At 41.7% G+C, this 26,601-nt stretch overlaps 2 protein-coding genes across 3 annotated transcripts in view; one reads left to right on the top strand and one right to left on the bottom strand.

Annotated features, from left to right (window-relative positions):
• The window catches only part of SLC25A21 (solute carrier family 25 member 21), a 480,180-nt gene extending 471,454 nt beyond the window's left edge, over positions 1-8,726 (top strand). Inside the window, exons 8-10 of the mRNA XM_007073713.3 lie at positions 3,055-3,236; positions 4,119-4,171; positions 7,488-8,726. Coding sequence (XP_007073775.1) covers positions 3,055-3,236; positions 4,119-4,171; positions 7,488-7,549 — 297 coding nt within the window. The 3' untranslated portion in view covers positions 7,550-8,726. The remainder of the gene's footprint in view (positions 1-3,054; positions 3,237-4,118; positions 4,172-7,487) is intronic.
• Positions 8,727-10,043: 1,317 nt separating this feature from the next.
• Positions 10,044-25,626, bottom strand: PAX9 (paired box 9). 2 transcript variants are annotated; one of them, XM_042989579.1, is made up of 5 exons: positions 25,449-25,626; positions 24,055-24,681; positions 20,914-21,056; positions 11,646-11,868; positions 10,044-11,444 (listed from the first exon to the last, which is right to left on the bottom strand). In XM_042989579.1, the coding sequence occupies exons 1-5, from the start codon at positions 25,450-25,452 to the stop codon at positions 11,431-11,433; spliced, it is 1,011 nt and encodes a 336-aa protein (XP_042845513.1). In that variant the 5' UTR covers positions 25,453-25,626; the 3' UTR covers positions 10,044-11,430. The 2 variants fall into 2 exon arrangements, with proteins under 2 accessions (XP_042845513.1, XP_042845512.1); XM_042989578.1 differs by having other exon boundaries at positions 10,044-11,868.
• Positions 25,627-26,601: the final 975 nt, after the last annotated feature.

Here is a 26,601-nt window from a genome sequence, read left to right as displayed (position 1 = left end):
TTTGGGACCAGGAGCAGATCTGCTTTTCCAAATGAGAGAGCCTGGTGCCACTGTGAAGAATAGATGATAGAGAGCAAAAAGAAAACAAGACCTGGTAAGGTAAAAGGAACCTAAGCCACAGCAGTGGGAGTGGCCAGCAGGGGACACAGGGGAGAGGTATGTTGAGAGGCTGCATTTTGAGAATGGGCGATGACATGTAGCAAAAAAAAAAAAAAAAAAAAAGCAGAGGCAAGCTGAGAGGGTTCTCCTTGGCACACCCAAGTCCCAGGCGAGGTTGCTGCATAAAGCAGACCATGGGTTCCAAGGACGAAACTGGCAAAGGGCCCAGAGACCAGGTGGTGAGGAATACCTCTTGGCTGTCCCAAGAAGTCTTCTCCTTCCTTGAATGCCCAGAAGGGTAGCAACTGACCATCTGCTTTGCCTGCGTGGAATATCAAAATCGCTGATTCCGGGACATGGGTCCTCAGCTTGGCAGCTTCAGAAGTCCTGGGGATCTTTTAAAATCATTTTCAGGCCCTTTCCCATGTGATTTTGATCCGGGAACCTGACATGGGGCCCAGGCATCCACGTTTTGCAATGCTCTCAGGTGATTCTGTTGCACATCTGTTTTGGGAAACCACTGTGGGACCTTACAACTAGTCTGGAAAGTGTATAGCAACCCTGGGCTCAACACGTACTTGTGCTAATGAACACTGTGATAGGCTGAAGACTTTCGGTTTTGGCCTCCAGCAGTGACTTTTAGCACAGTGCCCTTCATCAAGTGCCGAACACCACCCCCGACCTCTAGTCCTCAGTGAACACATCAGGAGATGGGAGAGGCCGCATGCTTGACAGGGTCCTCCAAACGTCCCAAAAGGGCAGTGTACGTACAAGCCATCATTTCCACCCTTGTCCTCAATTCAAAAAGGAGAGCTGATGGGGCGCCTGGGTGGCTCAGTCAGTTAAGTGGCTGACTTCGGCTCAGGTCATGATCTCGCGGTCCGTGAGTTCGAGCCCCGTGTCGGGCTCTGTGCTGACAGCTCGGAGCCTGGAGCCTGCTTTGGAGTCTGTGTCTCCCCCTCTCTCTGACCCTCCCCTTTTCATGCTCTGTCTCTCTCTGTCTCAAAAATAAATAAAAGTTAAAAAAAAAATTAAAAAAAAAAAAAAAGGAGAGCTGGGCTGTGTCACAGGGATACCGTAAGAGAATCTTATTACAGGATGTTTTGAGACTCTACAAAACAGGCTACATAATAACACTGTCCGTTTTCTGCCAGGCTTATCCAACGTTCATAGCACTTTTATTGCTATTATTGTTTTTATTTTTCAGGAAAATAATACAGTACAAAGGTAAGGCAGGTGTTAAACTTGTCCCTCTACACACTGGGCTCTGTGTGATTTGGTGACTCGTGCAAGGTCAGACAAACCAGAGCCAGGCCCGAACACCCCATCCTTCTGAGCCCCGGTTCTGCTTCTGGGCCATGATGGAGAAGGGTAACATAAAGGCATTTTTCTCTCCTTGTAAAAGAGAAAAAAATGGGGGGAGGGGGAATTATTTAAACACACCTCACTCATACTGCAATCACTGCATTGTTTTTCCTGTTGAAACACCCTGTTGGTTTTTAAATCCCTTTAAACCTACCCGGCACCTGTATGGCCCAGATCCAAGAATTATTACCGAACCCTTCACTTTTTATATTTAGCCACATAGGGGCTTCTGTGATGGTATCTGGCTCTTGGTTCAGTTGAAAATTTCAGAGCTTCCAAGAGTTTTCTTCTTCCAGAGAAGCTAGAAGCATGCAATGCTCAAACATGACTTTTTAAGTAAGTGGGGTATGTCTCTCCACTTATGTTCTCCTTCTGGGTAAAACAGCATCACGGCACTACCCTGTACTGTTCCTGTGTGAAGATACTCCCGAAATACTGACCAAATGAGAGGGCAGGAGAAAGATGGGGGGGGGGGTCTTCATGAGCTTCTGCATGGTTTGTGGGATGACCTCTCTTCAGGGCAAGAACTGAGGCTGAAAACATAATGAGAACTTCCCAGCAAATTCATTATAACAAAGCATAATGTGAGCTCACTGAGCACAAAAATAGGCTGAAGGAAAGTGACTCCCACATAAGACCTAATTAAATACTTTGATGTCAGAAAGCAGAGCAGGGAGGGTAGAAAATCAAATCCGACCAAAGTAGAGGACCTAAATTCAAATAGGAGAAATTTCTCTCCCTCCGTCTCCCTCTCCTCTCTCTCTCTCTCTCTCTCTCTGTCTCTCTCTCTCTCTCTGTCTCTCTCTCTCTCTCTGTCTCTCTCTCTCTCTCTGTCTCTTCTCTTCTCTTCTCTTCTCTCTCCCCACCACCTTCTCTGTGCCTCTCTCTCTCCTTCTCTTCCTTTGCCACGAAGGAAGAATAAGACTCAGGAACAATAGGTTGTAAATTCTTCAGCCAATTAGTCCAGTGACTTACTACTGTTTATAATGCACAGAATGTCACAGGCTGTTTTGCAGCCTCCCCAAGTTGGTTTGTTAATAACAGGAAGCTAGCACTTCTCAGTACAGTGGATCAGCTACACGTGAAAATAAATGCAAAAAACCTGGAGGGGAATAGCAGCAGACCAAGAGTAGCCTTGATTTAATTTAACATTTGGGGGTCCACACACAAATGAGCATTTTAGTAGGCTTCATGGTGGAAGTTGCTGTCATTTGTAAAATATTCTGGCCAATTAGCTAATAGTGTGCTTGGATTTCTCCTGTTTTGATACAGTAATACTAAGTACATTGTGAAGCCCAATTATACAAATCATCCCCATATGCCATACCAGTCTTTCTTTATGAACTGTGTTTATAAATCCTGTGTGAGGAAATGTGTACTTCAGCAATTTAGACCATGTGTAAAAACATAGCCAATGGGATTGTCAAGAAAACAAGTTCCAGCCTAGGAAATCCTAATGTGTTCCGCTGGAATAACAGGAGGGTGCCGGGGAGTGCAATGCTCTGCTTAAATACATATTGCTTTATAGTGTTTAGCCAATTTAGGGGCTTCCGCTTCCCTTTCTGTTATTTTATTCTTCTTTTCTTTTAGGATCCAACCTTGGAGTTTTTGAGAAAATTTGGGATTGGTCTTCTCTCGGGCACAATAGCCTCAGTCATTAACATCCCTTTTGATGTTGCCAAAAGTAGGATTCAAGGGCCTCAGCCAGTTCCTGGAGAGATCAAGTACAGAACCTGTTTTAAAACAATGGCAACAGTCTACCAGGAAGAAGGGTAACATTCTTATTTTAATAAATGTGCAGGGTTCACGTATTATTAAAGCTATATTGTGCTTCCATTTTGACGAGAGCCATTAAACCCTCCGAAATTGGGTGTGTGTTGGAAAAGCTCTAATGAATGACAAACTTTGTGAGATAACACAGTAAGGAAATGTTGGCAACGAGTTCTGACACCATCAAGAACCTCGGGCCACCGTCCTACAATCCGCTGTATGTTTGAGAATGCGAAGATGAGCCTTTTGCTTGTCAGTTTGCACAATATGCTCTAATACACCCTGCTAACGTGTGGGCAGGAGAGTGTCTTCCAACTGTAAACCTAATCAAAATGTCACCTCATTATATTCTCCTGGGGGAATTAAACACGAGAGTTCTGTGCAAGGGGTTTTCTTTCAAAAATGTGAAGTACAGGTTTTTTTCTGCTAGTGTTTTTGAGTCTTACATTTGTCTCTTCATACCGCTTCACCCAGATCTTATTCTCAAGTAAGCAAGTAATATTTTATTTCGAAGCTATATCATATTTCCTTTTGTGCAGACTGAGTCTGTGGTCTTTTAAATTCGATTACAAAAGTCATTTTGTCCATGTACACAGCTGTCTTGAAAGTAAGACCTCTGTTCAGAGCAAAAGCCATCTCACTGATGAAAGTCCTATTTCTGGTGGAGATGATCAGCAGAGCTTGGGCCTTAAAGAATTGATTAACTCTTTCCCTTTGTCCAATTTGCTGCAGAAGACGCATAGCCAGATATTTTTTGGTCTGCGATATGTGTAACTTCAAATAAATGTTCTCGTAGATGCTGCGTCAGCAGCTCCATAAAGCTGAGGTACAACCCCATTTTCTTTTCAGAGTTATGAATGTTGCTCTTTCCCTTCCTGTTGTAGGATTTTAGCTTTGTACAAAGGCCTGCTTCCCAAGATTATGAGGCTTGGACCAGGTAATGATGTTTTTATTACTTATATCCTCCCTTCTTTATTGTTCTAGTGTCGCTTTTTTTTGTGTGTCTATCGGCAACACATTAAGTTTATCACACTGTGAAAGATGGAAATCTTGAGGATATAAAGTTGTCTAGGAGTATTCAAGACATTAAAGGTATCCATTAGAAATGTTTTCTTAAAAAAAAAATGTTTTCCACCTCTGTGTATAAGGTACTATTTAAGGCCTTGCTAGAGACTGATAGAAGCCAAAAAGCCCAGCTTAAGTCAATAGAAAAGGATCCACAGCCAGTTGAAGTTTGAGTGAGCACAGAGATGTACATACAGTGGCTTCTGGCTACAGGAAAGGATTCTCAGTGAGTGAGGGAGCAGCCCGATAAAACTTTCCTGGTGCCCCAGGTTCATTCTTGTTCCTGCCTCAGCTTCATTTCAAAAACAGAAAAGAGGGATAATTTGCCTCCACAAATGGCAAGAACCACTTGGCTTCGCAATCACCTGTGAGTTGTGAATACCGTCCAGGGAGCTGTGGCGCTGCGGCCTAGCACTCACCTTCTGGGCCTCTGTCAGCATGACGGTGGAGGCTCCTGGCTCAGGGCCTCACCTCAGGATGCCAGCCCACAAAATAAAGCCGGCTGCCATTCCCACAGGGAGAGTCAGCTGCCTCTATGTAAATAGATGAGAAAATAACTGCTGCAGACCCAACTGCCTGGGCAAATAGTCTTGGGTTATAAGCAACCTTCTGTATAAGGACAGAGGTATGCACCAGCCCACATATTTTTTTAACCTGTCCACACTCACCTGCTTAGGCATCCTAGTATTCTTTCCCAGAAGTGTCACCTGCTCCTCTCCTCTCTCCCTTTCCCATTCCTCCCTTTTAACACCAATGTCCTCCTGCCCAACCACAGTCACACACAGGCATGTTGACCATCAAATCTCAGCCCAGTGAACCAGCATTTCTACCAATGTGAGGATAGAGAACAATGGTCTGTAAACTGAAGGCAGTGAACAGCTCACACTTTCACATATTTAAAAAAAAATTTTCTTTTAATGCTTATTTCTTTTTAAGGGAGAGACAGAGTGTGAGCTGGGGAAGGGGCAGAGAGAGAGGGAGACACAGAATCTGAAGCAGACTCCAGGCTCCGAGCTGTCAGCACAGAGCCCGACACAGGGCTCGAACTCACCAACCGTGAGATCATGACCTGAGCCGCAGTCGGACGCTTAACCGACTGAGCCAGCCAGGCATCCCCACACTGACACGTATTTAGAAAACACTTCCACAATTCCCAATCCACCGATCCCAACCTGTCTAGTCATATAAGCATGGATTTTGCTCCACATTTGAGATTCGGACTTGCCTCCCGTTAGTCATTGGCTGGTGTGTAAAAACAAAGCCAATTATAAAGAATCTTGGTGATTCTGTGCAACTCTGTCTGCACGTATGTGGTGTTTTCCCTTCACCGCACAGTAAAAACCTGCTGGTAGACCTAGTATTAGAGAAAATCATAGGAATGACCCTAACCCAGCTTTCTCAGGAGGCGATGGGCCTAAAAGGAGTGGTGATCAGGGAGAGTTTACCTAAAACAGTAATTGACTGGAACCTTAATCCCAAACTCTTAAATAATCTGACCCCAAGGTTTGTTAGAGACTTGCAAATGTTTGGTTGGCTTCTCAAATGTTTTTGCATGAGGTGTCCTGAGTTGATATAGTGTTAAATACGATGAAATGGGTTGCTGTGAATGTACTATCCAGGCTAAACACAACTGTGAATGACTGGAAATCTCGTTCAAGGACCAGGCCCCCACTCACATCTAGGTCCTCCAAACATGCAAGCCCTAGCAACTTAAAAGGAAAGGTAGAGAGAAAGGGGTGACATTTGACTTAAGGACAAGATTTTTTCAGAAAGAGTGAAAAATGAAAGAAAGGTAAATCTGCAACTTTTATGCCTCGTAGTAGGGAAGCATCTCACCTTTTTTATAACAGCCTCAGCAGCCTCTGTGTGGTTAACAACCAGTTACCTCCCATGAAAAGAGAATTGTGAAGTCTGTGGGTCAAACTCCAGACATCACTGGGCTGAAAACTAACCCAATTCTGCATGTTCTTGTCTTATACTGAGAACAGTTAAGAGTAAACACAGCAATTACATAGGTATTAACAGCCCTGTGTTAGTGGGTCGTCTTTGTTTGCCAGAGTACCAAGAAGGCTACAGCAGCTGAGAGGGGTCTAATAGAGTATCTTCATGGGTTAAAAATGAAAATTACAGGCAGGTAATTATCTTTGGTATAAGGTTACACAAACATGTGTGGCCTGTAGATTAAAAAAACACACACTCACACACAGATGGCAGTGTGTACAAAATAACTAAGATCAAAATCAAGTTCTGGTTGTTCTCGTCAGAAGTCCATCTTCTATTCGTGCAGCCGAGTCTTCTTAAAGTTGTGCTCAGGGTATCTGTCCACATTTTTCACACAGACATGAGAGGATAAATAGATTATATTCAAATGGAGATGTGCCATTTACGGCATCAGACAGAACACAAAATCATCCACATGCAAATGCCTCTCCTGATTTCTTGGTATTCTGCAACCTGGGTGCTTAGTTTTATCATAGTCTTGTTGACATATTACATAGCAAGCCTCTTTGAAGCCAGTTCTAGAACTCTTCTCTTTCAAGATGAATGGTGGTCTTATGGCACCCAAACCCCACTACCAAATTTTCAAGTGTGATACATTTATATGAGGTGGAGAAGAGGAAGAAAAACAAGAGGAGGATGAAAACTAGCTATATTTTGTAATGCACATATTTTTAAATATTCAGAAGCTATTTTTCACATTGCAATCCAGTCTGAAGGCTGTAAGCGAAAGCTGGACTCATCTGTCAAGTACCCTCTTAGAGAGTTCCTTCTTGAATACAACTAGGACAATGTTAATTATGGACTGAAAAAGATAAATCCTTTGCCTACATATGAAAAATATGAAGGTTTCTTTGCAGGAAAGCCACATGCCCTTACATGACTAAATGTGTCTATATTTATTTACTTTTAAAAATTAAGAGTGCCTGAAAAAGAATCTGATGAGAAATGCTGAAAGTCACAGAAACTCATGGGGAAAAAATGTATTTGGAGACTCAAGATGGTCTTGATTTTGCTGTGAGAATTTTCCACAATAGTTTTACATCAGCGTATTAGAGCCCAAAGATTGGTGAGTCTCAGCAGCCCCTGCTTGATAGGCTATTGGGACTTCACAGATCCAGAAACCCAGTGGGGAAAAATGATGCTATTTTGCAGGATTTGAGATAAAAACCAGCTCTTTTCTTTTCTAGGTGGTGCAGTGATGCTGCTGGTTTATGAATACACCTATTCATGGCTTCAAGAGAACTGGTGATTACCTATGAAGTGTTGAAATAATGGATATTTGCTATACAGCACTGAGCTGATAATTGTATAATTATAATTTACAATCTTATGTACAATTAAGGGGAAACAGTTTATTCATGAACTCTAGATTCATGAAAATCTATTTCGATACTCCAAAAATTATCTCTAGACAATTTGAGACAGTTTTGGCCACATCCATAAATCTGTGAGAAGAAAGATAATATGAAGTAATGAGGTGTGTTAATCGAGCATAGAAATCAGATATAGTTCATAAAAGCAATATAAATTTCATGACCTGTATTCCTCTCACACTGATTCACAATGAAAATTCATTGTATTCATAATTACTTTTTTCCCCAAGAGATCAAGAAATGCTTAAAGTCATAAAAAAAAAATTAAGCCAAAATTCGAACAGTTCTTTTAAGGAATTCTTCAGTAAATAATAACTAAAAGGCACAAGGAAAAGATTTTTAAAGTACACTAAAATGGCATTTTAAAAATATTGAATTTTATGTTAAAATTTAAATCCGTTGGTTTTCTTTAGAGTAATAATCTACATCACACCTCTACTTTCCCAAAGCTACTGGCACTGTTTTTTAAAGCAGTCAGATTTTTAAATCATGATATGTGAAGTCTTTTAGGACAAATAGAAAACATGAAATGATGTTGAACTACTTTCCTTCACATAATTCCCTTTGAAAACAATTTTTGTTGCTGAAATAGTTTCATGTTAAATAACAATTTGGAACCACTCCTTGGGCCTATTTGTGCCGTGTTTGCATCCAAATATCTTTTTTCAGAACTCTTACCTATGCCATTCTTAAAAAGACTGTTTAAAGTACATTTCCAAATTATTAAAGTGACAGCTTCTGGTATGAAGTCATCCATCTGCAGTGTTAAAATGTGTATTATGAAGGGAAAAATGTTTCAAAATAGAAGTACGTTCTTGGCATTTCCAAAGATTCCTAACATGCACTCCAAAAAAATATCTCTTGGCACCGACAGAACCAAACTGGATTTTTTATTTGCCTCCTGAAATGATGCTACCTCAGTAGCTGACGTCAACAAAAATATCTGCACGTTCTAGACAATACCTATTCTTAACTACTACTAAGGATTATTTCTACCATGAGGCTAGGTCACTGAAGCATTTTGAAAATAAAAAATAAAAGATAACATGGTAATTATTACTTTTTATTAATTTAGAGCATTTGAAGTATAAAAATAAAGGCTTTTTGACATACTGTATATACATACACAGCCTTCGGTTGTACATCCTTTCCAACGTGTTTTTTAATTTATATTTCAGCCCAATATTCAATAAGAGGGTCATTGAAAGTAGAAAGAAAAAAAAAAATGCGTCTGTCATACAACTGCATCCTATCCTTTGCAGGTAATGCTATTGCGGCCTGTGAGGGAGAGTACTGCCTGCATGGAGGCCATGAAATTGAACCTTTAACCTCTCCCTGTGAATGGGATGGGAAAGGACCTCTGAAGAGTGCATTTGCCAGTTTAAAAACAACACTTTTACCCCCTAAGAAACAAAGGAAATATGTCAACATTAGCCAATAATAATAACGTCTAAAAATTAAACAATCCCCATCCCATTTTCCTTCTCTTATTTTTAAAAGTAGCTTTAAATCATAACTTGCTTTAAATAGCAAGTTGTATTCTAGCTTTCTGTTGTCTTTAAGTTACTCCATGTGAATTCACTGTTGCTAAGAAAAGACCTGAGGGGAAGAAGAGAAGGAAAAAAAAAAAAATCTTGGTATCATTAATATTAGATTTTTTAAAAATACAAGAACCAGAAAAAATTATAAATAGAATAACAAGAGATTTCTTAATTTAGATAAATATTTCATTGTTTCATACAATTGAGTTTTTTAAAGACTCTTAATAGCCACCTAAAAATATCTGATAAAGGATAATTCTGTACCTTATGTCAGTTTTTCTGGATGGCAGGAGAGTCCCTGTACAGTATGGTTTTAAAGTCTTCACCAAAATATTGGACTGGTATCTTTGTTCCATTCGGTTTATAGTCTATTTTCTTACCAGACTGGGAACTCCAGATGTCAATAGGAGTTTTACAAGATCAAAGGAAGACTATGGCCCTGAGAGTTCATCTGCTCCTTCTGCTTATTCTTCTCCTGAAGTTATAATCCTCTGTTTGTAGCACTGAATTTCAGTTGCTTTAGAAATAAATGCAGTTCAAAGCCCTCTAAGATATCTGTAGTTGGAAAAAAAGCAGTTCTTTGAATGTAACTTGTGTGTCAGAAATCTGCTTACTGTTTATATGCTAGTGATCTGAAAACCTAGTTCCTCTAGCCATCTGAGTTTTTTAAATGAAGCCATGAAACCGATGTGGCAGAACTGGGTTGCCATGTGGACTGTGCACAGCACAGAGAGGAAGAAACCTAGATCACCTAACCGAATGCATCTTTAACATCCATTATCTAGTGATGTGCCCTCTTAGTTATTGCACAGAATGCCAAAAAAAAAAAAAAAAACCCAATATATTAATTTTCCAATAGATGAATTGTACCAATGTTTTTAAAACATAGTTTCAAGCCTATATCCCAAGCATGAAGAACTTTCTAAACAGAAAAGAAAAAATGTAGAATTATACCCAAGAAAAGCAATTGTTTTAAAACACGACACGACACCACACACACACACACACACACACACACACACACACACACATCACAGCTCTACTATTAACATTAAAGTGAAAACAGAATTGGTCTAGAAAGACTTACTGGCTAAACTAGGTCCTTTAACTGCAGAAATGAATAAAGGGAATTTTAAAAAATTAAATAGCATCTGTATTTCTAATACCACCACCAGTTTACCTACATGTGAAACATGCTTCTGTACAACAATGTAAACTTCACAGCAAGCCATTTTTACATTCACTAGAGCAGAATTTTCCACTTTCTTTAAATTACAACATAATTTTGGGCTGAGATTGCTGAACACACAGGTAAGCCAACAATAACAGTACAATTTAGTTTCACAGTGGTTTTCTTAACATAAAGTTCATTTTAAGTGTCTTTGCAAAGCATTTCACATTAAACTTAAGTTTCTAAGTGACTTCCTTTAAAGCCTTCTTATTCAGATATTTTCCACCCTCATGTCTTTATATGCTTGGCATGTGTGTTGTTTGATTAGGATACAAAATGGGAGACTGGCTTGTTTAATCTGTTTTTGAGTCCTCTGCTGTAGAAAGAAAATGTCCTTCATAAGATGTTGAAGCCTTCACTGCACACACAAAATTTGGGGCAAGTCCAGGTCCAGGAGCCCACCACCAAACAGAGACAAAGACGTTGCCAGAAAGTCACCTTTACAAAAAGAGAGAAAAAAATAGATAGGGGTGGGAGGGAGGGGGGTATCCCATGGAATGAAAACACAAATGCACCATCCAGAGTCCGTATTTACAAACTAATAGAAAATATAAACATCATTGTATTTGGAACCGAGTAAAAACATCAGGAGGAGCTAAATTCAGATACGGCTTGTTATACGTATTTTCCAACAAAATAGGTTATCTCTTAAAAATAAACAAAGCATCACTCAAGTCAATTATTGATTAGTTTCCTAATGATGAATTTAAACTTACTTGGTTACCTTATTTGATTAGAGGGTGCAGCGTAACTTTTCTGTATGTGTTTTCCTTTATTGATTTTGCAAAATCTCAACAATTGCACGTTTCAAAAGTTCAGGTTGATTTAGAATAAATATACACATGTGGTTTTACCAAAGACTAGTTTTAAAAGTTCCTTAAGCCCTTTGAGGGGTGCAGGTTTCTTTGCTACGTTAAAACAGTGTGTGGGCAACACAAATGTCTCATTCAATCCTTAAGATTGCTTTTGTTTTCAAATCCTAAAGTCATGTCAGGTTTTCTGCAAGAGAGAAGTTATGGCAAGAAATATTTAAGTGTCATCGGCACAAAGGATGTGAGTCCTTAAAGCCAGCTTTGGGGGCGGGAGGGGTGGGATCCGAGACCAGGGGAGAGGGGGAGGGTGTGCTGAGGGGACACCCGGGTGAAGCTGCCGCGGACAGAATTTCCCATCAGAGTGCAGAAGCCGTGACAGAGTGACTACCTTCTCTGGCTGCCTGCATTCCCTTGAACGCCAGCGATGCGGGAATGTCACAGTTGTGGGGGGAAAGTGGGGTGCCGCTGGCATGTTGCCACCCATGTCCAGCCACATAACCGGAAGGAGCGGCGCTGTAGGTCATGTAAGGCGACACTTGGGCCGGGGTCGGATAAGGAGCCATGCTGGACGCTGACACAAAACTGCTTACAGCTGGTAGACCATTTGGTGCCTAAAAGTAGGAAGAGAGAAGAGGTGAAAATAATTACATTGTAGTAGTTGACATTTCACGGGTTTGCAGAAAGAGGCAGAATGTAAGTTCCTCGAGTAGAAGCAATATTCTGACTCTAATTTCTGATTTTTTTAGATCTGATCTTTATATTCTAAATGCATTCACAGTCTCACTGCTTAAACATAAGGCCCAAAAAACAAGATATTATTCTTTCCACAAAGGCTTTGAGGAGGCTACAACAAGAAAATTCATAGTACTTGCTTTGCTATTTGGAATTATAGGAAGGAAATACAGGGTGAGGAAAGAATTAATGGTGATTAAATACTCTCAGAAGCCGTTCAGCTATCCGGATGCCTTTGTCAACCTTCCCCGTACTTGAGTTTTGTTTGGCTCTTTTGTTGAAGCATTTGTGAAGGGCCTGGTTGGCGTAGCTTTCATTTCCAGTAAAGAAGGGCACGGAGTGTAGGCTGTCACTCCAGACTCTCAAAATGAGCACAACCTTTGTTAAATAAAACATGGGCCGTATTTTAAAAGGTCATGTTGAAAATGCCTGTTGGACAAAGGACATGCAAAATCAGGCAGTTGTCTTATAAGAGTTCTTAAATGAAGATTGGGGATATTTTTTTCCAGAGCTATTTATCAACAAGAAAACTGTCTATTGGAATATAAAAGAACTGTATATGTGTGGTTTTGAAATTGGAATATTGGTTTGCAAAGTTTTGGGGTCCTGTGATGAGTTTTTAAAAGCCACATGGATAACTCTCTTGAAAGGAATTTAAATGTAAAATCCTAGTTTGCAAGCAAAATGCAGCAGCCCAGGCAAGGAGCTCTGTCTAGAAACCAGTGTTCTCTTGGCATCCAATAAGTTACTGTTGGTATTGTTACTATTAACAACAATAAAAACACCCCAATTTCCTATCCTGATTCTGGCATGACCACTTGGTGTCTCAAGTAACTTATTTTTTTCCCCTTCAATTTCTACATTATTTAGAAATAAAGAGTAAACTTGTTTCCTGGCAGAGATGTGAATGAATTAATACATCAACATATTTCCTAATGAGAGTAAATGTATAATATAATTACTAGTAGTAAAACCGATTCAATCCTTAGAGGTAAGAAAAGAGCAGACTTGTGTTAGATACTTTTTCTAATTCAATTACAACATAGAAATTGTTTCCTAATTCATTTGATTGTTATTTTCACTTCCACATCTATGAGAATGCAATGGTGGGCTCTCAAAAATGATTTTCTCCATTTAGAGTAATACATGGAATAGAATAAACACATGGGTATGATTTAACACTGCTCATGGATTTCTGACAAGATAAGAATAAAAGTAGAGGGGTTAACCTTGTGTACTTGGTCTGTTAGAACACATAGATCCTGTTCTGTTTGTCAAAGTGCCTGTTCTTTGAAAATGAGGAAGGGGAAAGGAAACTAAGGTTTCTTGAATATGCCCTATGTTGCAGGCACCAAGAAATATCCAACATCGTTTATGGAATAATGAAGATTGGTTAATTGTAACTCATTATAAACTACTGGGTTTATAATAATGGCAAGATAATATATAATGATTACAACACAATATTACTTTCATTTAATTTGATTTCAATTGAAATTAAAATGTATTTCAAGGGTCCTATAGGATGGTGCTCTATTTTTAACAAAGAAATCATTGCACATCACTTTAAAATATAAATGAAATCCTTATCCTCTTTTTATACACAAGAATGTAGATTAAGGAATTTAGCCATTTACCCTGGGCCAATTGGCAAATCAATGGTCATGTGTTAAAAGAAGTTATCACCCCTGCCTGACACAGGATCCTCTGTAGCAAATCTTTTCCTGCTTTGCCAGGACATTTAAAGAACAAACACAATTTAATCTCAAACTAGAGCATCTTTTGATATAACATCTTGTAAAAGATTCTTTCTTCTTCTAGAACCCTATTTTCATTGTTAGACCCTCATTCTGTTTCTTAGCTTCTGAAAAAAACAAAAAAATTTCCCCCTTTCTGAGGATGGCTTATCAGAGAATGGTTCAAAGGAGACACACTCTAAGGCTGTCAGCAGTTGAGTATGAAGATAGCTATCAAATTGTAGAAGAAATCTAGCATTGCATAGAGATTATAGTTCCAATTATGTTCGTGTAGGATTTTCCCAATAACCCATGAGCAATTAGTTTTGAAAGGAATCATTCTGATCCAGTTATAGAAAGGTATTTGCATTTGTATTAGCCTCTTCCATTCTAGATTAATTTTTTATCCTGTTTACCATGTCAAGATCATAAAATAAGGTTAAATTTACTTTTAAAACAGTGAAAACCTTTGCTCAACATTTTACAAGTACATAAGGCTAAACTACTTAATGGTATACATGACAGAAACAGTGCTCTAGTTAGCCAAAAAATGTGTTGATAAATTTTATTTTTCATGACAGCCAAATTTTTCCTACCCATTCTTTTTTCTTTGCATTTTTTCTGTCATCCAGAATTATAGTTATCTCTGAAACACTTGCTTCACCATCTTCCCTTTACATCCTTGCCCTTAGAGCCATTGCTCTGTGATGTGCCCCCTTTATTTGGGGGCTCTTCAGCTGTTCTCTTGCAATGTCTACCATCCCCTTAGGTAGACCCATTTCTTTTTGCCCAGAACCATCCCTCCTGAGACATCAGGCTGGAGTGGACTCTCATCTCAGATAATGCTCCTAGGATTTAGGGGAGGAAGAATACTGGATTTAGGCCTGTGCTACCTTCAGGTGCCTTACTTATTCTGTGACTACATTTGTTTGTTGGGCGTAAAGTAAACACTACTAATTTGTTCCATATTTGTCCAATTTCTCATACTTAATAACACAAAAACAAATTTGGTGACTTAAGTATTTCAAAGTTTTCTAATATCCACAACATATTTAGTATCATTTTAGTGATGCAGTCCCTCTGTACTGCAGAAAGGATGAATAAGAAGGGAAGCTCAGGGAGGTTTGATCTCCTCGTCTTGTTAGAAAAAAGGCAAGAGGAGGCTAAAGTGAGAAAGTAGGTGATGGGCATTGAGGAGGGCACTTGTTGGGATGAGCACTGGGTGCTGCATGGAAACCAAGTTGTCAATAAATTATATTTAAAAAAATTTTTTAAAGTGTTTGCTTAAGAGAACAGAAGAAAAAAAACAAATCTTTAAACAGTATAAAAATAGCTCTTTGCTTTCCCTCAGGTTAAATTATGACCCAGATTTGGGGTGAAAAAGTTTTGTCTCAACTTTCCTTCTCACTTGTAAAGTTCAGATTTAGAAATTTAGAAAAAGCAGCATAAACAAGATGAGATGACAAACACACTTTAAAATGTGCCTGCCACCTTCACTCTTCATTCTAGTGACTCAATAAACACATCAATTTTCTCATATTAATTCTGAAATATGATATTGGCAAAAGATATAAATCTCTACTGGGTAAAGTAATTGTTATTTATGAAGCAATCACTGAATGAGTAAAATTTTCCACCACAAAGGAAAACAACTACAGGTAGCATTGATGTTTGTTTATTCTTTCCAGTAAAAAAGTACATGACTTAAACTCCCCAAATCTGTTTAATGTTTTCAGTGAAGGGCATGTAATTAATCTGAAAAGCTAGTTAGGCTGAGTAGAGACTACCAAATGTACACCATAAATATAGTGGGAGCAAACATGCTAAATTACTCTATTTAATTGGATTGTAAATATGATTTATAAATCAACCAACATATGGAATCCCCAGAGAAGAGTAAACAAATTTTCCAAATGAAACCCCAGCAATGGGCATGTAATGGAAATCCCATTTTTGAAAATGACTTTACCTAAAGATTCCATAAATAAAACCTCAATCCATCAACTGCTTTTTTATGTGGATCTTCCATAAAAGCCATGAGAATCCTTTCCTCTAAAGAACTATACAAGGATCTCCCTGAAGCAAATGATCTTCTACCTAATTTTGACAATGAGATTTACTAATACAAAGTAAAATAGACCAAACAGCATACCCTAGAAAAAGTTGAATGTTTGTTGAATGTTTTTAGGAAAAAAAAAAAAAAAAAAAAAGATTCTATCTCACTGGTATTAAAGAAAATAGTCTAGGGAAAAAAAAACATAAAATACAATGTCCAGTTAAGATTTGAATGAAAAAAATGAGTTTTCATTTTACTTGTTCTAAAATTTTAGAAACATAGATTTGCCATTTTTTAAAAACATGCTTTTAAATTAGTATATTGAGAAGCTATATTGGCAGAGAGCTAGACTATAAATAGTTTGAGAACAGGGCTTGCCTCAATCATCTCATATCCTCATAAAATGGGCCATATCATAGGTGTTTCATAACCATTTGTATACCTTAGTGCAGCCTTTTGATACTCTTGCTTTAAAAAAAAAAAAGTCACTTTTGATCACAGAACAAGCATTATACATTAAGTAAGCAAAATGAATAAAGCTGTTGAAAAAAGTAAATAAAAGTTCTAATCTAGCCATTTCATTATTTGATTTATGGTTGTTCCATTTATCCACACACCACCACCCCCACCCCCCAAAAATGGAAATGCATTAATATCCAAACGCTTTTGACCATGGCAGGAAGAGGGAGTGGGGGGAGGGTGGAGACTGGTATGACAACTGTCTGGCAATTAGAAGTGATAGACAGTAGTCTTCACATTCTGAGAATTGTCTACTCAACATTTTCTCCCTTGAAGAAAATGCAAACAGCAGCGCCCAATCCTCTACCCACAATCTTTCATCCACTCATCAGTTCTACCTGGTCCTCCTCTTATTATAAAATGAGTTTACTTTGGCTTTATAGTAAAGCAGATTTAGCCACAAATAGAGATGTGCTTCACCTAGAATTTCAGCCTCCATAACATAAGCAAGAAAAAGTTTCAGATCTGAAAATAAACAAGATTTTTCTTGCTCTTCTTGGTGTAATCTTTGTTTGACTGTTGTTCTACCGTTCTTAATTCATTATGCAAAGACCTAGTAAAACAAATCTGATAAAATGAAATGATGGTTGTAAATATGGTTTCAACATTCATCCAAAAAGATCTTAATTATGCTTAGTTATCACATTGCAGATCTAAATGTCTCTAGGTAATGGAAAGCTGCTACTTAAAATTTTTCCCTAAATTTTATATTTCCAAAATATTAAAATTAAGGTAGACATGAAAAAAATTTAAATTACTTTTTTTTTTTTGTATTTTATATGACACATTTTACTGCTACATCATTAATCTTGTTTTAAGACACTAATAGTTAAAAGCTACCCAGGTTAAGGAATGTTTTCCATAATAGACAACATCATGAATTTCAAACACTTTCTACTGACATTTGCCTACATTTTGATTCTCTGCAAAATTATAAATTACTTAACATAAAATTAACTTTATTTCATATGTTGAAAAATCCAGTGCAACTTCATTTATATTTTCATGAGAACAGTATGTCTACAAGGACAACCGGTGTTTAAAATAATGTACTAGAAAGTTATACTCAGGATTCTGAAATACTATATTTCTAATACAATATACAAATTAATGCTTCGTAAGAATTTCAGATTAATTTATATCTCCAAATCCAACCATTTTCACAGCTTGTTAACTCTTAACTTTTTAAGTTCAAGTATGTAAGGATTTTTCCTCATTCCTGACATCTCGATTTGTAGCTAACGTTATATTAATCTTGCTGTCTGAGTTAACCTACACTAACCAAAACTGAAGATACGCAAAGCTTATAAATCTAACATTCAGATTACTTCAGTTAGAGTACCAGATATACAACATTTTTTTCTGAGAAAGTATGCCCAATTGTAGAAAATTTTTCAAGAACTATACAACTATTTATAAACTGTTTAAATAAAATGCATTAATTCACTAAGTACCATATAAAAGGGTAGATATATTCCAAAGCCCGCCCCCCTTGTTTTGCCATGCAACTGCATTCAGTAAAGGTTTTCTGTTTTAACAGAAGAGAACCAGCCATTAGGAACCAGAGAACATTGTTGCCATTCAGAATTAGAGGAGATTAAAGATTCCTAGCCCAATATTAAATGCAGGTGAAAAAAGCCAAAACAAATAAATATTCTTTTTTCTTCTATCCTCAAGGGTAGACAATAAGGACTTCTAAATGGTAATATAAAGTATTGACTTCATCTTAATGAGTAAGACAAGTTTGAGTACTCTAAATTAGTGGTTTAAAAACAAAAGATAGGTGTGTATATAGCTGAAATGTGCATAAGGTTCTAATTACTAGCGATCAGGCATCCTTTTTTGTAGTTTAAGCTGAAAATAGAAACTCTAGATTACGGTAATCACTAGTACCTACAATCAGTTGTCAATTCAGTCCCTTTAGTAATTTTACAGGTGTCTTCTGGGAAAAGACTATGCTCTAAATCCTAGGATTCTGAATTCTCAATGTCCTCCTTTATGTACTAAAATGAAACTTGAGTCATATAATATTGCACTATTTAATAAAAATTATAAGTGCCCTGAAAGTATTATGTGCATAATTTTTGAGAATTTTTTGCCAAAAACTTTCAAATTTTGTTCATTACACAAATAGAAAAATGTTACCTGAGTTTACATTTTGGTTTTTAAAATACACTTATGCTGATAACATTTTGAAAAATAATTTAAAAATAAAGCTGCTCTTTGAATATTGGTGAGGGAAATGCATACACACACACACACACACACACCACACCTTACCATTGCTTTTTTGTTTATGAGCAAGTATTAGTATAGAATTTTACCCTCCAGGAAATCAATGTTCAAGTTCCAAAACTGTTCACAAAATGACACAGCCTAAATTTCTCTACCTACTTAGCACACCTTCATCATTAAGCACTATTTTGATCATTATAATAACCACTGATTTAATTGTACTTAGAAACTTCTGAAATTTTGAAATTTTACATCAACTGAATTATATTACCACATGATAATACAGAAGATTAGCATCCTGCAATTAAGAAGTTTCAAATTTAAGTTTGATATAAATGTCTTTTTCTTCTGGAAAAAAAAATTGAACTTGTTCTCTTAGGTACTTAGAACAATGCTTATTTAGCCACTTATGTCTTTAATTTACTTGCTTTTATAAATCTCATAATTCAGTAATAATCAGCGTATAAAATGTAATCAACTTTCATGTTCAGAATATACAGATTTTTTGAATCAGCTCTATTTTTATTTTAAAGTGGTCTGTTTGAAGTATGTGTGTAAATTAACCATTTCTAAATGAGTATAAACACTAGATCTATATAATTCAAGGGAGGAAAAAATGAAATCATCAAAGATTTTTGAATTAAGACATTGCTTTATATGTAAACTGGGTTTATCAAATATATGTGAGAATTAAAAACTATTTTTCAACTCTATACTTCACGATGTTATTCCAACAAATGATGACCTAATAAAAACTACTGAGCACCTATTAAACGCGAGCTACTATGCTGGATGCTTTAAATACACTCCTTCTATTGTTTGTAACAACACGCCTTGACACTTTTTGACTATGAACTCTCCAAACAAAGTATATGCTCACACATCCCCACCCCTCAAAATCGCTTGTTTTTAGAAGACCATCTCTAAACCGCCATGTATAACCACTGGTAACTTTTAATGGAGGTTTACTGTGCGCCTTACGATTGCATTATCTCATTGAATCTTCTCAACATCTCTTGAGGTTGGGACTATTATTTCCCCGTTTTACAGATGAAAAAATGGAGGCGCTAAAATTACTTGCTTAAGTGGCAGTGGTGCCAGAAGATCGGAGCTCCTAACCGCTGTACCTACCGCATCTTCTTTATGATAAGGAGCTTTTTAAAAAGAAAACGACAAACTTTCGTATAATTTCTCCATGACATTCTTTACAGTAGAAACAGATACGGGAAAGGGACTCTTTCTTTGCTATTTTCGAGGATCTTTGTCACGGGAGAACTAATACGTATATGAGTCTCTTTTAACAAAACAGGGAGAGAAAAGGAAGTGGAAATGGCGTTTGAGAAAATGAGACTTAGGATTTTTTTTTTCTTCCCAAGTGAATAAAAGCAACAAGTTACATACCACATAAAACGCTGCTTTTTGACAGCTAAAACATTAGGAGTTTTAGGACTTCAAAATAATAAAACGAAAACTGGGTATTTGGGGGCTTCGGAACTGGAGTTTGGCGTTAAGAACCTTGCAAATCTACCCAGACCCGCTCAATGAAACCTTAAGCTGCTTTAAGGTCCGTGTTTGTTTGTTTGTTTGCTTGCTTGCTTGCTTTTCGGGGCTTTGAACTCCTGACTCCAACTTGGTGATGAGTTTAGACTCAAACCTCTAGGGCGTCAGTGGTGGTGGTTGCTTAATTTTTTCCGGGTGGGGGAGGGGGGCGGGAGAACACGAGTGTTTTAATTTTTCTTTTTGCAGAGTCGGGGGAGGGACAGAGGGAAAGAAAAATTAAACGGTCCACAGCCAGTCCGTATAATTTGAGGTTTTCTCACAAACCTCCCTTGGGAGATTACAACGTGACCCTTAATCTGGAAATGGTAACTTTATTAGGTTTATCTGGTTGCCCTCTCCAAACGATCACAGGGCAGGCTACGCCGGCGTGTTTGCAGGGAGCCGCCGTACGAGACACGCGCGAGCGTGGGGACCCCGCAGCCCACAGGCCCCGACCCCCGGCGTGCGCTTCGCGGGCGTTGCAGGCAGCCCGCGCCGGCGCCGCTCAGAGAACCCAGGCCGCTCTCCCGGCCCCTCGGAAGCGCCTTCCTTGGGTTACTATTCCCAGCGCGAGCAGCAGATTGGGCTTCGGGGGCCGCGCCTGCAGAGGCCAAACAGGCCTGGAGGCGCTTCCACCGCCCCGGGCCCTCGGGCCCGCGGCGGGGGGTCGTGGCTCAACTCCGCCCTGCAAGGTCCCGGCCTCCGTCCCGCCTCACCCAACCGTGACCGCCGGTCGGCCCGGGCTTGCCCTCGGTCGAGGCCCAGAAAGAACTGGGTCCTGCGTCGCCCAAACCCCCGCGGCCACCGCGGCCCACCCGGCGGGGCCCTCGCCTTCTCACCTGACCGTACTTGGCTTCCTGCTCCAGAGCTCCCTTCTCCAGCCCGTTCACCGCGTGGGGGGCGGCGGCGGCGAAGTTGTTACGGCCCAGGCTGCTCCACTCCTCCACCTTGGGGCTGTGGTAGGGGGAGCTGTCGCTCACTCCTGGGGAGGACGAGAAGGCGTCAAGCTGGGGCTCCAACCCGCGCACCCCGGCCTGAGACGCGGCCTGAAACCGCGACCCGCGAGCTCCAGGGCTCCGACCCCTGCCCTCGGCCTCCCGGGGGCGCTGGTCCCAGGCGCGGCCTCGCCGGCTTTCAGCCCAGGGCCCCGCGACGCTGACTCGCCTCAGAGTAGGCCTCTCCGAGCTCTTTCACCGAGGCCTGCGGGAAGGTTTCTTTTTCCCCCTTTTTCAAAAGCCTTTGATTTTCTCCTCCCCCCCGCCCTGCTCGCTCCCCCGAGGAATCGAATGGAAAGAACCTGGGAGTTTTCCCAAATTAGGGAAAGAACACGTGAAGCTGTTCATCCCAATCGTAACCCAGGGTTGACTCGGGATTGACGAAAGCTGGTCCTGGCGCAGACTGAAAAGGGAGAGAGGAGCGTCCTTGGCCTAACCGTCCTTGGCCTGTGCTCCTGCTCAGAGACATCTAGAAAAATGCTCACTGTGCTGTGGGGATCTAGTACTTAGGTGGATAGATGAGACAAAAGACCTGCAAAGTCCTTTGCAAGCAAATAACTACGTGATGGCCACAATGCACATGCAAAATACACATGCATAGTTTCTGTCTTGTGTGTGCCTAACTTATGTGTGACTACCCTTGATGCTCTATGTCTACACGTTAAATATGTGAGGTTATGTGCATATGACTCAGAAAATAAATATTACAATTACCCCTGTAAATGCCACCAGTGACAGTGGTAAGGTTATAGAGAGAGGGTGGGTTTTTTTTTTAAATGAAATAAAAAGTTAAGAAAATGAAGGTAGAATTAAGTATTTTGAAAGGAGTAAAACCATCAGTTATCCTTTATGTTCTTAATAGAGAAACAAAGAAAATTATACACTGTAAAATGATTACCACAATACCTAAATGTGTGCCTATTAAACCACTGCCATCTTTGAATGGCCAACTGCAGTTTTAAAGAAGAGATATTTGAAGACTATGAGCAATGTGTTTTTGTCTTTGGGACCTATGGGTGGAGGACTGAAGTTTGATAAAGCCGCTACAACTTGATTTTAAATACTTCCATCTGACACAGTGCTTTGAAGGAGCAATCATTTTGTAGAAGTGATCACTTATAGAAATAATCATCTTATGTTCATGGATTTGTCAGAAAACATGTTTAAAGCTGGCCTCCAGAATCAACATCTAGAACGAACAGTTGCTCCTCTCCATATACTCCATTACTTTTCCAACTGATATTTGGTCTGATTGTAGGATCCCTGGGGAAGAACAGTTGTCTTTTCAAATCTGTCAGTCTTTTTTTTTTTTTTTTTTTTTTTAACTATTCCTCCTCCTTTCCAAAGGATTAGATTGTGTTCCAGTTTGCACCAGGAAACCGTGTTTTGGTGCAGAACTGCCAGTCTCTCTTTGCCTTCCCAGACAAAAGGCAATCGGTGGGCACAAGCCTGAAGTTATCTTAAGAAATTGAGATCCCCCTGTGAGCCCCCATTTCTGCTGATCTCACACTTTCCCATGAACAGGAGCTTCCTTTAAATGTCACTGAGGTCAGTTTATCCTATAAATCAAGGGCAAACTCTCCAACTAAAGCTCCAACCAGCCCCGAATAAGACAAAACTGAGCTCCTTAAAGGATCTTGTAAATTGACAGTCAGAAAACAAGAATATGAGAAATCAGGGCTCTGCTTTAATTACTTAAAAAGATAATTGTGCCAATGTGGTGACAACAGAGAAAGACAGGAAATAATTAAATGAACTATTCCCCCCCCCCTTCCTATTTAATTTTTCTTCCGTGCTTTTTAAACTTTTGGCCAACAAATTTAAAAGGTAGGCTCTTATCTCTGTATTATTTTAATTCTGCATCTAGGACATTTTGACTTTTTACCCCTACCAAGAAAGAAGCTAATGCTGGTTTTTCTTGTTGTTGTTGTATTGTTTTGTTTAACTATGAAGTAAAAGAAAACAAACTCTGGTCTGCAGAAGCCGACTGAGCTGGGGGGGTGGGGGGAGCTCAGGGAATCCTTCTTACCAACCAGAAAAGACACTGGGGACACCACAAGGTCAAGGGTGAGAAAGGAAGAGAACAGCGGGGTGGCACCGCTGAAAACGTGCAAGTACTACATATCCACTGGCATTTCCCGGGACCAGGAGACACTAAAGAGAAGCCGCAGGCGTGGGGAAAGGGGGAAAGAAGAGAGGACAAGATGGAATCACCCCGCATTTTGTCTCCATCACAGCGGTGGTTGGTGCTACTTCCTAAGATACAAATAGTGAAGTCTGTTAAGGTAAAGGCCGGGGGGGGGGGGGGGGGGGCGCTTGGAAGAAAGGGAGAGAGAGAAATAAAGCAGAAAATTAGTCCCAGAATGAGCAATGCAGTAACATGCAAGTTACTAGTAGTAACTTCGGGACCTCAGTTTCCGAGGAAAATGAAGTGAAGCATAAGAATGAAACCAATTAGGTGACATTTGAACTTCCTGCCTGAGCAAATTTGGCCTGATTGCCAGAATCCAAGAATACTGCAATTTCCACAGGGTGCCCAACTCCTCGCGGCCGCATCTGATCCCCAAACAAGCTGCCCGCAGCGGTGTCTGCAACCGGCAGCCCCACGCCGGCTCAGTCCTCCCGGGCTGAGCCCCCAGTCCAACCCGGGCCACGCTCTCCAAGTGAGCGAGCGGGTCTGAGGCAGCAGCGGCGAGAGAGGCGGGGGAGGGTGGAAAATGCGAACCATGTGTTGGGGATGGGGGGATGTTATGGGTCTGGTAGTTTGAGATGAGGCAGGAGACTGTGTGTGGCAAGGAAACGGAGGGCATGAATTTCAAGTTAATGAGATCAGGACACCCCCCTGGGAGGACTCCATAGTTTCGAAAGGAAAAAGCCTCAGGTGGTGGGATAGACGCGGGCTCGGAGGCCGCAGATACCGAGACACCAGCGAGGGTGTAGGGGAAGACTCTGCAACGTCCACACATCCGGCCCGTGAGCCCTTACCTTGGTCGGTGATGGAGCGAATGCCCAGGATATCGGTGACGGAATGGGAGGAGGGCCAGGTACGGGGCATGGCCACCGAGCCGGGGATGGCTGGCACCCCGGGCGGCGTGGGCACCTTAGCTGCGGCCGCCGTGATGGGGCTGGGGTACGAGTAGATGTGGTTATAGGGCAGAGCCGGCTGCGGCGCCGGCTGGTGCTGCTTGTAGGAGTCGTAATGACCCTGTTGAGCCAAGTTGCCGATCTTGTTGCGCAGGATGCGGCTGATGGAGCTCACCGAGGGCACGTTGTACTTGTCGCACACGCCGTCCGCCAGCAGGCGGTCCCGGATTTCCCAGGCAAAGATGCCAGGGTCCCTTTGCTTGTAGGTCCGGATGTGTTTCACCACGGTGGGGGTGGTAACTCGGGGTTTGCTGCCCCCAATGGCTCCTGGCAAGATCGAGCCTGTCTCGTTGTAGCGCGCCAGAATCTTGCTGACGCAGCCGTGCGAGACCCGTAGCTGGCGGCTGATGTCACACGGTCTGATGCCCAGTTGGGCCAGTTCCACAATACGAAGCCGGATGGCGTTGGGCAGCGGCCTCCCGTTCACGAATACTCCTCCCAGCTGGTTCACCTCCCCAAAGGCTGGCTCTGCAAAACGAACACACGGCGCGCGGGGACACGCACCGGGAGTTTGGGACAGCCGTTTACCACTCGGCCTCCGCCCGCATAAGAAGGCAGGGCGGATGCACCCACCCCGGACTAGGGACCTGGGCTTTTCCCAAACCCTATTGTCCCCGAGTCTCGCCCAGTGGCCCCAAACCACTAAGGTCGAGTGGGACCCCCCCCCCCCATTCCGGTGGTGCCTGCGGCCACTACAAGCAAACAAAGTGGTGGGACACAGGGCCGCTCCTAGTGTTCAAAAGTCTCCGAAGCGGGCAAGGAGATCGGTCTTGACGCCTGCAACAGGCTCCTTCTCGCCTTCTCGGCGCTAAAGTCTTTGGGCCGCTACCCCTTGAGCCCCAGCGCCCCGCCTGGAGACCCGCGCTATTAGACAAGGTCTAGAAGAAACTACAGTTTGTTTGTTTTTTTTTCCCCTCACGTTCTGAGTGTGTGAGTCTACGTGAAACAAAACTTGGTCCTCCACTAAGACTGCGGAGCTTGCTGATGCCACCGCTCCCTTCTTTTAAAATCAGAAAATGGCATCAACAGCAACCCAGTAGCCAGCGTTCAGACTGAACTGCTGTGCGCCCTGACCCTTAGCGTGTTCCTAACAACTTGTAGAAACACGAGCAAAGTCAATAAGAAGAGTGTGAGCGCTCAGTGGTGCGCGCCCTCGCTCTCCCTCCCTCCCTCCCTCACCCTGTGGTTCCCTCCCTCCCTTCCCGGCTCTGACAGCGTCCCCCGCCGCCACTCACCCATTGCTCCGAGCAGTACACCAACGGGGCCCCAGTTCCGCACTCCCAAAAAGTAACTTTTCGCACAGCCTCAGTGGCCCGGCTCGTCGCTGCCCCGGGCCGCCGGTGCCTCCGCTTCTTCCCGGGAGGAGGCGGCGAGAGTGCAAAAGGAAGGAGTAAAAGGAAGTCTGTGCCCCGATGAAAGAGGCTAGAGTTCTGCATTTCAATCTAAGCAGCAACGTGGGCTGGCCTGAGCTGGGCCGGGCGGCTCCGTCAATCACTCACCAGGGACACGCCCTCAAAGAGGAGGGTCCGAGGGCAAGCTGCGTGGTGATTGGTGCGGCCAGCTGAGCGACAGTGCAGTCCGGGAAAGTCCTTCCGCTGTCTCTTTCAAGCTTGCTCTGCACCTGGGTGACTAAATACAATGAAAATGGGAGTTTGACACCTTCCCAGGAGCAGCGCAAACAGACAACACAATCGGGCTGATAAAAATGCTGAATAAGCAAATGAAAGCGTTTGGTCTGAATTTGAGAGACTCGAAGGGAGAAGGGGTTGAAGAGACTTCTAGGAGGGGAGGAGGGACAGATGCCTCAGAATTGAAGTTAAAACTCCAGGTGGGAGGTGGGGGGCCACCATTACGAGGGGCAGTGGTTCTTAGAATTGCCCGTCATGCGGGCCTCCAGGGGCTGTCTGGAGAAGAACCTGTTACCGGCAGAGGCTACCTCACTCCAGCCTATGCCAGGTGGCGAGAGCACAGGTGTGAGATGGTAGGCCCCTCGGAAAGACCAGGAGGTTTAGGAGAGACCGAGCCGGAGATGGGGGCCACTGCGACCGCCAGGTGGAGACCCTTCTTCTGTCTCCGTGACTAGCCTCCTAACGCAGCCTCTGATGGGTTCATCCAGAAGCGCGGGGCCAAACCGTAGCCACACAGGCTCCAGTCCCTGGCCGTGCGCGGTGCGCCGAGAACTTACGCACAAGGGGTCGACGATTGCCTGTGCTAGGGGCACTCTCCTTGGAGCCCAGCACACCACAGAGCTCAGCTGCGATACCGGTCTGCTGGTACCTGATGCCAAGATCTGCTGGCATCCCCCCACCAGTGAAAGGTTTAATCAAAAAGACTCGGTCCCAAGAAAGTTGAACACTGAGACTGCGCATACAAGTAATCCCCCGGTCT

The sequence above is a fragment of the Panthera tigris genome, chromosome B3, assembly GCF_018350195.1.
Source record: "Panthera tigris isolate Pti1 chromosome B3, P.tigris_Pti1_mat1.1, whole genome shotgun sequence".
Lineage (NCBI taxonomy): Eukaryota > Metazoa > Chordata > Mammalia > Carnivora > Felidae > Panthera > Panthera tigris.
The sequence above is the reverse complement of the archived record's forward strand: the minus strand, read 5'-3'. Positions and strand labels throughout refer to the sequence as shown.

Coding starts and splice junctions, on each gene's coding strand:
- PAX9 (XM_042989578.1), bottom strand. Junction 21,057..24,054: donor TCGCTCCATCACCGACCAAG/GTAAGGGCTCAC, acceptor CGTCCTCCCCAG/GAGTGAGCGACAGCTCCCCC. Junction 11,869..20,913: donor AGGAAGCCAAGTACGGTCAG/GTGAGAAGGCGA, acceptor TCCTACTTTTAG/GCACCAAATGGTCTACCAGC.